Source organism: Serinus canaria, chromosome 1A (genome assembly GCF_022539315.1).
Source record: "Serinus canaria isolate serCan28SL12 chromosome 1A, serCan2020, whole genome shotgun sequence".
Lineage (NCBI taxonomy): Eukaryota > Metazoa > Chordata > Aves > Passeriformes > Fringillidae > Serinus > Serinus canaria.
Genome location: NC_066314.1, coordinates 43,924,330 through 43,937,327, shown reverse-complemented (window position 1 = coordinate 43,937,327; position 12,998 = coordinate 43,924,330). Strand labels below are relative to the sequence as shown.

The 12,998-nt window shown below is 50.4% G+C and overlaps 1 protein-coding gene across 1 annotated transcript in view; it reads left to right on the top strand.

Moving 5' to 3' along the window:
* Positions 1–2,994: 2,994 nt before the first annotated feature.
* Positions 2,995–12,998, top strand: part of NTN4 (netrin 4) — a 47,775-nt gene continuing 37,771 nt past the window's right edge. Inside the window, exons 1-2 of the mRNA XM_030238259.2 lie at positions 2,995–3,061; positions 6,585–7,114. Of these exons, the coding sequence (XP_030094119.1) occupies positions 3,001–3,061; positions 6,585–7,114 (591 nt within the window). The 5' untranslated portion in view covers positions 2,995–3,000. The remainder of the gene's footprint in view (positions 3,062–6,584; positions 7,115–12,998) is intronic.

Below are 12,998 nucleotides of genomic sequence, written 5' to 3'. Positions count from 1 at the left end.
CTTATGTATAATTGAGAAATGCATACACCAGACAGATGATCTTCACATTCTGAGCCTTTCCATCTACCTGTCTACCTACAGCCACACTGCAGGAATCATGGAATCACAGAATGGTTTGGGTTGGAAGGGGCCAAATATCATCTAGCATCTACCCTCTACCATGGGGAGGGACACGTCCCACAAGCCCAGGCTGTTCAAAGCTATCCTGCCCTTGACACTTCCAGTGATGGGGCATCCACAACTTCTCTGAGCCATTCTGTTCCAGTGCCTCACCACCCTCACAGTGAAAGGTGATGATGAACTATCAAATGACAGCTGCAAACAACTCTTGCTCTTCTTGAACTAGTAGTACAGTATGAACTCCAAAGCTTATGATCCTGAAGAAATTTGGTGAGAGGTGTACATTCACTTCCTCACAAATATGTGATTTTTCTTCCTCTGGCAACTCAAGAGGCAACACTGACCAACAAAGGAAATAAAGCTGTGCTGAAACACTTCTGTGCCCTTCTAACCTACTGGTGAACTCCCAGCAGCCCTGTGAAGCAGCAGACAGCAGCCCCTGTCCTGGGAAGATGCCCACAGTTTGTGGCGATGCACAGCTCCCCAAGATGCATTCACGGAGCTACTGGCTTGTGTGCACTCATGGCTGCAGGTCCCACGGAGTCTCCAGGAGCCAGGAAAGGGCTGCAGGAAGATATGAGTTCCCCATGGCCCAAGCTTCAGACTGTGAGGCCTCCAACAAGTAAAACAAATTCCTCTAGGAAGAACAGAGCTGATAGGCTAGAAAGTGCAGCTGAGCTATTTGGCTTAAGAGGGCTGAGGCACATGAGCCAGGCAGCGCCTCAGAGGAGTGGGATCGTGCTATCAAGCTCTCACATGTATGGATACCTAAGATGACTTTGGGATGTCATCTCTGAGGTTATCTGGAAATTGTCCTTTATTCTCTCCAGTTTTCTATTCCATTACTCTGTTTCAACAATATCTGACTTCCTGCCTCTGACAACTATGTGAGTTTCTTCTAAGCACACACTCTCTCCCTCTCCTATCCCCACAATTACACACCCACTGTGCAACCTCTCTCCTCATGTCCATTCACTGGACACTGCTCTTCCCTCTTTCAATTTAAGCCTGAACCTGTTTGCACCCTCCAGCTAGTGATAGCACCATTCACCTCCTTCAAAATTTTTGTTCTGCAGTTTTTCAGTCCAGATCATCTCCCTCCTTCCTGCTTCAGGGATTTCTCCAGAGCCATCCTCTGCTCCTGTCAGGTCTTCTCTCCTGCCCTATCAAGAAAACTACTCCTGCTGCTTATGGACCTCAACCTGCTCTCTGCTCCTGATGCCAAATGGGTTGACACAGCAGTGTGAGCTCTTGTTTAGGTGTACCCAGGCTTATCACCCTACAGCAGACTTATCACCTGGCACTGTTGACATAGAAGGAGCTATGAGTTATGAGTAGCAATGGAGATAAATTCCCCAGCTGTGGCTTGCACTTTTCGGTTCCCAGCCCTGCAGAATGTGACTGCTGCAACCTGTCTGTAACAACACAAACCCCTGTGTGACTCCTTGGCAGTCCATCACTGTTTTGAAAGATGCAAGGCAGAAAGCCCCTGGTACATCCTTTACTTCCGTGGTCACCGCCATAAGGAGGCTCAGGTATGTGGGAGCATCCCACACCGTGACAGTCAGGCTGCAGGGAAAGCCCCTGAGTAGCTCACAAGTAGCCATCATGGGGACTCTGTCTAGATGCTCTCACCTGGAGGGTAGAGAAAATGACAGTGGCAAGGTGAGCAAAATGCTTCCCTGTGGCATGTAACTCAGCACTGAAAAATTAGAAGGGTAGCAAAGATCAACCTTCCTCTACCTTTTAAGGTAAAGACATAGAGATAACACTGTCCGGTCAGATGATTGTGCACTAAATACTTTTCAGTGAGCATTTTCGTGATGATATAATCCTAGCAGCTCCAAATGTGCACTTGAAATGCATTACAGGAGGCAGTGCGGTAGTCTTAAAACACTGTTATGCTGATTTTTAAAAGAGAATTGCTCTTAAATTGTCCAAGTTCAAAGTGCAGAGAGTGACATATTGTAGCATTTTGTAGCTCTTGCAACATGCTCGCCTCCCCGATTAGATCAGGTAAGTAAAAAATAAAAAGAGAGCTCAGAAGTGCTCCACCCTTACTCTCTTAATGGTCCTTCGCTGAGACCTAAAAAGGTAATGGTCTGGTGGCGAGCAGGGCGCCCACTGTGCCTTTTCCTAGTTTCCGAGCCCAAAACTGTTGTTGCAGTATGGTGACCGGTACTATCAAACCCATCAGACCATATGGGAGCTAAACCGTGGATTGCTAATTCCCAGCAAAGAAGGGAAAACCTCTCACGTTTACGTGGTTCCATTGCTCAGCTACCAGAAAAGCCGATAAAACAAATTACGTCTTCAAAGATGAGCGACCCGGGGTTACTTGTAGTAAATAAGTCCCTCGTTAGAAACCGAGCAGGGCCGGAGGAAGGCTGCCCTTTGCAGCTTCACTTCCACCCTCTGTGCCAAGAAAGAGCGCCGGGGCTCGGAAGCCGAAGCCTCCGGGCACTGGCGAGGGATAGCCGCCTGTCCCGGGGGACCGCGGATCTCTCTCTCTGCCTCCGGGCACCAGCCCGTCCGCCCTGGGCTGCCGCGGCGGAGCGGCTGGAGCTGCGGGCACGGGGCGGGGGTGTGTGGATGTGCGTGCGGACGGGCGCCCTCCGCTGCAGTACCGCCCCTGGCCGCGCACCGGCAACAGCCCCCTGCGGCGCGGCGGCCGCGGCGGGCGGGCGGGAGGGCAGGGCGGCGGCGGGCGGGGCGGGGCGCGGGGCGGTGCGCGGGCGCTGCGCGGCGGGCGGCGGGCGGCGCGGGGCGGCGCGGTGCGCGGCGGGCGGCGGTGCCGCGCGGGGCGCTGATGCCGCGCGGGGCCGGTCGCGCCGCGGGGCGGCGGGGCGCGCAGGGCGGGCGGCCACGGGGCGCTCGGCCATGGGGCGCGGGATGCGGCTGGCGCTGCTGCTGCTGCTGGGCGCCGCCGCCGCCGCTGCAGGTGGGTCGTGACCGGCCGCGCTCGGCGTTCTCGGTCCTCCGCGGGCGTGCGAGGTAGATGCGCGCCGCGTGTGCGTGTGCGGGTACGCGCGTGTGCTGGAGTGTCCGCGCCCGCGGAGTACGCGGGCGTGCGCACGCACGGGGAACCGCACGGGCTTGCGCGCACTGTGCACACACGCGTCGGTGTCTGTCCGCACGTGTCCGCACCCACGCGCGTTCGCGTCAACGTACGCATAGGTGTGCGCGCAGGCCGGGTGCGCGTGTGCCCGCACATGGGGTTCGGGTCGGTGCGCGGCGTGCGCGGATGGGTGTGGAAAGGCGGGGGCCGGGATGCGCGTCCCCCCCGCGCCCCGCGCCGCAGACAAAGAGGGGTCCGGCCGCACCGCGCTGTGCTGCGCGGGGCCGCCCCTGCCCGCCGAGCCTCCGGCGGGCCGGCGAGGCCGGGTGGGCTCGGGCGGGGGCTTCGGGGAATGCCGCGGAGCGCTGCGGGTGGCAGCGGCGGGGCGCTGCGGGCTCCGCGGGCGCTTTGGGCGGCGGTGCCCCGCGTCGTCGGGGTGCGGAGGAGGGCGGGCAGGGTTTCCAAAGCCCCTTCCCGCAGGGTAAACACTTCGTGCTCAGAGCTGCCCGCAGCGGGGTCCCGCAGCAGACACACTCGGGCGTAAACAGTTTGCGTAACGCTTCCTCGGCCGGGTGCAAACCGAGTGCCAAATTTCTTTTTTAAAAAGAAGGAAAAAACTCTGATGGGAAACAAACATTTAATCAGGCACAAGATATAAATGAAACATCACAAGGCATGTGTTGCTAAAATGCTTAAGCAGGAAGCATATGATTTTCCATGGATGTTTTCCCAGGTGAGTCATGGTACTTGCTGCATGCTCTTACTCATTACTGAAGATCCCAGTCCGGTGGCATGTACAGTAGATAGAATGGGAAGATTGAGTCGGCAGATGCATTAAATACAATAGGGAAAAGCACCTTTTCCAGTGCTGTGGCAGACCAGTTGTGAACTTGTGACTGCCAGCATAGAAATCTGTATGCTCTGAGTTTGTCCTTTTACTGAATTCCTGTGGCAGCCAGTGTTACACTAGAAAGCTGTCACTTTTCATAACACGAAGTGCTCTGCATTGGTCATGCAACTCTTTTCCAATTCAAGTGAAAACAAACACCCTTTCAAAGGGGGTTTCCTCTCTCTCCTTTCTGCCCCTGGGACCCATGTCTGTCTGTGTGACAGCAGCATTTCTCAAACCCTGCTGAAGCCAAGGTCCCTTGCCCCAGATCTGATCCCGGCTGAGGAAGGGACCCTCAATGCCTGGCCCGAAGACAACTGCAGTCAGTGACCCTGCATGACCAGGGCTGGAGCACACCCCGAGCTTGGAGCGAGCAAATACTCTCAGCTCCCGGCATCTGACATGGGATTTTGTAGCCAACCCCTCCCAGCTGGGCTCAGGCAGAGCCTTGTCCCTGCCCTGGGGCCATCTATGACAGCCCTACCACCAACTGCAGTCACAGGGAAACCTCCCTCCCATTGACCAGGTCCTCCTCCACTGCATTCCTAGAGGCAGCAGTCTGGTGTGCAAAAACCAAAAGGACCTGATGAACACAAACAGTAATCTCAACTTGTTTGATGGGGATGACTGAGCCGTGCTCTTCCTACCACTTCCCAAATCTGCTTTGCAATCCCACAACTGAGGGAACCGCAGTAAATGTTCATCTATTTGTGTAGCGGCCAACTGCACTGTGTTACACGTAAGCCAAAGAATCCAGGAAAGCAGCCAAAGACATAAATTAGGCCAACTACTGGCTGGCCTAACTGATAATATGATAATAGCACTTAACTTACCTACCCCTCAGGAGAGTTACGTAGGTTAGTTAATGTTTATACAAAGCTTTGAAAAGGATGTTTGGGAGTTGTAGGTGATATTACATTGACCTTACAGTTCTATTTGTTTATTTTTCTGGAGCAAACATATTCTGCACAGTTACAATAGGTCATCTCCAACACAGCTTTGCCAGCACATTGTAGGAAGCTAACTTGACTGAGCATTTTTTATTCACTATAACTTTCCCAAGACTGCTCACCCAGTGAAATCCAGAGACTGGATTCAGAAGCGCCTTGTACTGGGAGTGTAGCAAGCAGTGCTGCACGGCTGTTCTGAGAAAATGCTATAGAAAACCTGTATAGAACTTTTGTGGTAAAAATGGTTTTATCCAGGGTGCTTCTTGAGAAGTGGGGGATGCTGTCAGGCTTGGAAGGCTTAGCACTGCTGGTGCATAACGTAGCTTAATTGCAACTATGACACTGTAGGCAAAAGCTGAATAAGCCCAAGATAAAGGATTTATTGGATGCTAAACTGAAATGACCTTCAGACATAACAAAAATGCCAAGGAGAAGACATTAATTAGTGCACAAAGCTGACTGTGTATGACCGGCCTGGTGATAAAGAAGACAATATGCACCTCAGATGCTTTGACTTCCACATATCCAAGTCAACAGAGATTTTTTTATATTAAACAATTCCCCAGATACTGCTTTGACCTACTCTGAAATTTATCAATAAAAAGTTGGAGAGCCCTAGTCAAGCATTGCTGCACTAAGAGTTCCATTGATTACATGTGAGAGTTACATGGTTTCACAGTAAAGCCCATGGGGATTTTATTTTTCTTTGACTCTATAACTGCGGATTTTAAACTTGAGAGGACTTCCAGAGAAGCTTGAACAAAAACCACAGAGCCTCAGCTGTGCAGCAGCTTGCCAGCATAATTTCAACCAAAACTATTTTTTTCCTTCCATTTACACTCACCAGCAACAGCCTTTCCAAATTTAAGCCACGCTACAATTAAACAGTGGTGTCAGCAGCAGTTTCTGATTGTGGGAAAATTTGGGATAGGGATGGAGTGGTGGGAAAGGGGATGAAGACTTGAGGTCCTTCCTGGCAGGTGACATTCCTGCGGGCTCTCACACTCCCGACACCTGATGTGCTGCACAGTGGGCTGCGTTGCAGCAGTGCTATCCCCCATAGCAGTCTCCTGGCCTCGTGGCAGCATGCTGCCTTGGCGGCAGCTTGCCTTTCTTCTGCTTTTCTCCACTTCCCCAGGGCCACCTGGATCCCTTTGCAGGCCTCGGGGCATGGGTGGCCCGGCCCTGAAGCCTCAGCCCTGCTCTGATGCCCGGGGGCGGGAGGGTAGGGCGTACTCATCTCTCGTACTCATCTCTCGCCCTGTCTGCTGCCTGCTCTGCATCTCTTGATAGGCAGGCATCTTCCCAAGTGCAGGGACACCCTGAAAGGTTTTGGGGTGGCTTTTTTTGCTTTTACAGACGCACTGAGCTCCACAGAGGGGAGAACTGAGCAGCAGTGCCACACTGTCCCACAGTCCCTCCGGGGCTCGGTGGGTTCCAAGGGGCACACGGTGTCGCTTTCTGCGGGGGCAGCATCCCGCCTGCCGCGAGACGTGTCCGCTCCGACGGGGTGAGGCGATTCCAGCCCGGGAGCCGCCTCCAGCCCCCGCTCTCTGCCCCTCTGCAGGTTTGGGCGGCGTGGCGGCAGCCAGCAGTCCCTGCGAGAAGGCCTGCAACCCTCGGATGGGCAACCTGGCGCACGGGCGGGCGCTGCGCACCCAGACGTCCTGCGGCCGCCGCGCCGCCGAGCCCTTCTGCAGCTACAGCGAGGACGCGGAGCGGCGCTGCCGGCGCCCCTCGTGCGGCCGCTGCAGCGGGGCCCACGCCGGGCTGGCGCACCCGCCCGCCGCCATGGCCGACTCCCCGTTCCGCCTGCCCCGCACCTGGTGGCAGGCGGCCCAGGATGCCTCCCGCGAGAGCATCCGCCTGGACCTGGAAGCCGCCTTCTACTTCACTCACTTGATTATGGTCTTCAAGTCGCCCAGGCCGGCTGCCATGGTGCTGGAGCGCTCCCAGGACTTCGGCGAGACGTGGAAGCCTTACAAATACTTTGCTGCTAACTGTTCGGCCACATTCGGGTTGGAGGATGACGTGAGGCAGAGAGGAGCCATTTGCACTTCCAGATATTCGAGCCCCTTCCCCTGCACTGGAGGAGAGGTAAGTCTGCTTGGGCTGGGACGAGAGAGCCCCTGCTCCAGCCCCCTTTCTCCCTGCAATCTCTGCACCCGCGTTTACGCTTCAAATTTCACTGCACCGGCATCTCTTGTCACCGCACGTGTTTCACAAGGTGAATTAACGTAATTCATTCCTAGGTGACTTAGGCACCACCCTGCCTCTTGCTTTGCTGCGTTCACAGTCCCTCTTTTAAAAAAAAATTTCTTTCCTCTTACCTGGTGAACCCCGCTACACAACTGCAACCTATGCACGTGCTGCTGATTCCTCAGGAATGCCAACGGGAATGTCACTCTGGACAGCTTTCTCCAGATCTTGCAGTCGTGTGGTTTTTTAAGGTGGCGCAAATCAGTCTGACCAAAATGCAGCTATGTTAAAATGAATAATCACCAGATTGACTTTTAATAGTGACTGCTTTCACTGAGAAGCAGGCACGTAACCCGTAGAAGTAGCCACACACCTCACACCTAAGTATGGTTCCCATAAACCAGGTTAGCCAGGTAATTTTAAAACTTAAACCTTGCCTTTTTTCCTGTGCATACTTATGTGAAAAGAACTTGGAAAAAGGGAAGAAAAACATCATATTTGCTAAGAAGAAAAATATACAGGAAAGTCGGACGATTTTCAATATCAGAAACAGCAGATAACGAGTGATGCATTTGGAGGCGCTACCAATAATACTCTTAGCAATGTGCAATTCCGTCCCCCTGGGCTGGGGAGCTTCCCCTGGGAGCCGCGGCCATGGGATCGCCCTCCTGTGTTCCCCCACTGGTGGGGACGCATCCCCGGTCACCAGCTCTGGACTCTGCTCCCTCTAGTGGCCTAATTTAATGAACTTGCCTGAAAGCCTAATCAAATTTACGATTTCTCTCTGGCCTAACACAGAGAAAGGATAAAATCTGGCTGGTGAATCAGGAGATCACTTATATCATTGCAGTTCCTGCTGAGAACTGGTTTTAAGGTGAAAGCCTGATCCTTGGAGACCAGCATTCATGTTGAGGAAAATCATGTGTTCAGACCCCTTTGCAATCACTTGTGGTCACCTCTAGCTGTGCTCTAGCTAGGAAGCCACTCTCTGCACTCTCTGGGAGCTGTTATTTCACTAAAGTGCATCTGTTAGCTGTGTCCCAGGAGGCAGCCAATGTCTTGTTCTGGGAGAAGCTATTCCATGCCCTCATCAGCTGAGAAACAAGGATCTCCAGACCTGTCAGACAGATCCAGGGTGACTATTCCTTTACATTTTAAATCAAATGGTGAGAAAAAGTGCTGCCTTTCTTTTCTTGCCACCCTTTGCTTGTGTCCCCAAAAAGCTGCCTAAACTTCCTTTCAGAGTGCAATACATAAAGGGGCTTTCGAGAAAGGTGGAAAAAGACTTTTCAGCATGTCCTTTTCTGACAGACAAGGGGCAACAGTTTTACACTGAAATTGATTTAGATTGTACATAAGACATTTTTTAATTATAAGAGTCATGAGGCACTCATGACAGGTTGCTCAGAGAAGCTGTGAATGGCTCATCCCTGGAAGTGTTCAAGGCCAGGTTGGATGGGGCTTTGAGCAACCTGATCTACTGAAATATGTCCTTACCCGTGGCAGGGGTGTTGGACTCAATTATCTTTGAAGGTTTTTTGCCAGCCATATAATTCTGTGGTTCTGAGTCAGGGCTAACTACAAAGAAAGATCTACAAAAGGAAGGATGTATGTACACCACTGGGAATTTCTCAGGCCCTCAGTACTTCTGCCAGCCTCTGTGTCCCACCTGAATCATGAAGTTATGCCAGCCTGTGATGGAGGGCATGGAGAAATCCACTCAGGCCAGCCAGTGGGACTTCTCTTGTGTATATGATTTGCATGCTCCTTTTTTAGCTTTCCAGGGATTTTAACTCAGGGATGAGAAGCCCAGGGCACCTTACAAGGCAGTATTTGCTTTGCCTCACTGGTACTGGGTCCCCTCTTGCTAGCATCCTGGTGCAGTTTTTATTGTGGTCACTGCACAGCAGGATAGTGCTGTCCCTGCTCACAGGATGGGAGCTCTGCCAGGGGAGAACCTGTACAAATCCTGACCTCAGGCTAGCTCCTCTCTGGGCTGGTGCAATCTGGGAACAGTAGAATCAAGGTCTTGCCTGTAGAAACCAATGCCTGCCTGAAGAAGAAAAGTGACTTGGTGCTGTTTGATGCATATGCAGTAGCATGCTGCAAAGAGAGGCTATGAACTGAGCTTGCTCCTGTGGGACCTCTTCTTTTGGCATAGCTTTAGTCTGTGTTATTGCAAAGAAGCTACAAAAGTCAAGAGCATTTAATTGTTCCAAGTTTTAAACAAATACTGCATCCAAGGGGCTGGAGCTTAGAAGATTTTGCTCACGTGGTACACTTCAGTTTCCTGCACTTAAACACCACTTTTTACCTGCAAAGTAATAGCAGCAGCTCTCCAGATGGCAAGCCTGCATGCTTAGCAAATATCACATTTAATTTATTACAGCGTGCTGCATTCCAGCAATTACTAGTAGCTGCCAATAGCAACATGTATCTGACCTAAAGAAACATCAGAATTTTGTGTTCTGTTTGGAGTTATGTTGTGCTTTACTCCCACTTTGGTAGCACCTAATTTCAGACATATGGAAACAGTAATTTCACTCAAAACAGTGGTTTCAAATATGCAGTCATCCAAACTGTCCATGTCTGAAGGGTATTACTCATTACTCTGAAGGGTATTACTCATCTTTAAAGCACAGCTACAAATTCTGTGAGGGCCACTGGCTTTCTTTTTAGATTTTTTTTTTTTTTACTGGGATGTAACAACTGTAACCCGTGATCCAAACCATGTGTCACACTGTCTGTGTGCTGCTTTCTCACACTTCAGACATTTCAATTCCACATTTGCATTGCTGTCCACAGTGTTAAGGGCTTGCAGGATGTTGCAGGATGCTGGGGTCGCTGCATGGCGCTGGCAATGCACTGACTGCTGTCCCCTTGGATGAGCAGTTTGTCTCAGGTGAGGCCTCAGGTGGTGGTGACTCACCCCAAATATCACTGGTGTTTGGCACAGAGACAACAGCTTGTTGGGCTGGTGGTTTCTGGCTTTACCCTCTGTAAAGAACAGGCAGTGCTGATCCACCTGCATTTCTGCTCACTGCTACAGTACCTGCAAGCCCCAATTCAGGGCAGCAGTGTGCAGAACCCCACCGTACTCAGGGGCTTAGGGCCTTTTTCAATATCACCCATCTTAATTTGGGTCAAAGGTGGATCTGCTTCACTTTTTATTAAAAAGAATGATCAGACTTTTTGCATTCTGCCCTCATCATCATGAGTCATTCCTGAGATGCTTACTTCAACTCTTATGACAAAAATCCTCCCTCATCAGAATTTGCCATGATGTTGATCTTGAGGAGATTTATGACTGTGTAGAAAACAAGCTGCCAAGTCTCTGGGTTCATTTCAAAGACCAGCCCTCAGAAATGCTGAAATGGCTCTGGGAGATGCCTTTCATCCTCCTGTAGCAGTGTGACTCTGGGCTTGCCTACGCCGTGGTGGGACTGCGGTGCTAGAGAGCTCTGTGTGAACAGTACTTTTGGAAAGCTGCAGTCACCTCAGCTGGGTGCCACCTCAACAGTGGGAACCAGACAAGGTAATTGTGTCACACAACATGTGTGGCACTTGGATGGTCTTTTGATGGGTAGAATCACCTCGTCAGGAGCTTGGTAGGTCCCTGCTCTTCTTTGCTACCTGTCCCTAATGCTGCAAGTCCACCAGACTTGGTTATCTCTGATGTGGATGTGGCTCCAGCCTGAGGCAGGCAAGAGATGGAGGATCAACAGCCCAGGGGTGGGATTAGGAAGGAAAGGACAAATCTGGGCAGAACTGCCAAGCAAAGAGGTTGAAGGCTGTACTGATGTCAGGAACACTGCACTAAAATGCCCTGGGTTTGGTCTAAATAGTTTTCTTGGTGGAAGTAAGCCTGAGTTCACAGGTCAGCATGTGCCCAGAGACCTCAGGGGCTCTGCTGAGCTGAGCCCCATGCCAGGGCAGCCTGGCTGCAGTCTGACCTCATGCAAGAAAGAACCTCTGTTTCAACAACCAGCAAAGCAGTCAGTGATTTCTCTGCAGGTATACAGAAGCCAAACAAACCAACTGAGCCTCTCCTCAGAAGGGAGCAGGAAAGGAGGCAGATGGTGGGTGCCCACCTCCTGCCCTGGCATCCAATCTGGATACAGCCAACCTGGGTTTCCAGGAAGCTTCAAGCATCTGCCTATTTGAAGAGTTGGATTTGCAACATTGTGAAGGGGACACATTCCCACGTCAGGGAATAATATCGGATTAGCTGCATGCAGAGAGGTCATTATAGACATCCCCTATGCTTAATACAGTGAATTAATTGTTTCACAACAGCAGTTTGTTAAGCATAGGCAGAAACCTCTAAATGTTAGCCTTGTATCACCAGTGTTTTAAGAGAAATGCTATGGCCAAGTTTTAGCCTGAATCATACAAAAATGCTACAAATGCTGAGTATTCTCACTGTTTTTCAGGGTGTAACCCTTCAGCCACATAATTGCAAAGGAAATCACAACTGGATCCACCAGCCAAACATAATCTGATCTAAGTAAACAAGATGCAGAAATAAACTCTTTCAGCTTCATGCTTAGACAGGAATACTAATTTTACTAGTATGCATAAAAGGCTATCTTCCCTCCCATAGTTCAGATTATATTAATATTTCCTTTTCAACACACTAATCTTAAAATTATCCTTGGCTAGGGATCACTGTTGAGGGCTCAAGGGGCCCTTAGCAGATGTTGATTCTTTAACTGTGAGTGAGAGTGACTGTCCACTCTGCAATGCAATTATCTCATTCACTTTACATTCCCATCTGTGGTCAATTCAGATTAGCTCGCCTGAGTGTCCCCATTTAGACAAGCTCCAGGATAAAAGGGCTTACTGAAGCAGAGTCTCCTTGACAAGATTTTAGTAAATTAGTATCTTATTTTAGTGTTCATCTATTCAGAATACTGCTAATAAACCAATTTGAGACCTCAGCTATTGTTGCTGTTTGCTATTTACAGAAGAGGCATATTTGCAGTTGACTATATTCCAGCAACAAATTCTAGCATGCTTTTAACTTTTGAAACATCACATTACCACTGTTTTGCTGTGGGATGTGTGTCGTACCGAGCATTTTATTGTTCTCGTGCCTTCCATAGCGGAAAATCCTTCATATGTTTTGCCTTTCTCTGTTACTGCATGCAGCCTGCCCCTCTTCCTGGAGGATTTGGAGACCAGTCCTACTGGTTTGACCTGAAATTAGCTGCGTGGAGCAGAAGTAAATTGTGTGTTTCTACTCAGAAGTCTGACCGTGACAGTGAGTGGTTGTAACACTCACTGCTGAAACAAATAGGAGTTAAAGATGGTCAGTAACTTTTATATTTGAGTCCTCATTTTAGGGTGTAGAAACTTCAGCTTGGTTGGGCTTTTTTTTCCTTTTAGGCCCAAATAAGCTTGGTTTTCAAGCTTATCATTGTTGTCCTTAACTAAAGCTACATTTTACATTGTGCTGAGGTCCTTCAAGGATCTTGTGGGTAGCAGGAGATTTGAGTTCAGTCCCTTGCAGGACTCCACAAAGGACCAGGGTAAATATGCAAGAATAACCTCAAAACAGCCTGGGATGTCAACCCATTAGAGGGCTGCAAACATCTTTTTTAATTGTCCTGTGCCACTGACATCTGCACAGAGAGAAAACAAACTGATGAGAAGGAAAGAGGAATCCTGGCAGGTGTTCAGCAATGCTCAGGACGTGTGAGGACATAGCTAGGGAAGCATGTTTTCAAATCCCATCTCTACATTTTGTAGAAGCGCACTTTGTTGGAAAAAGACCTCTTTA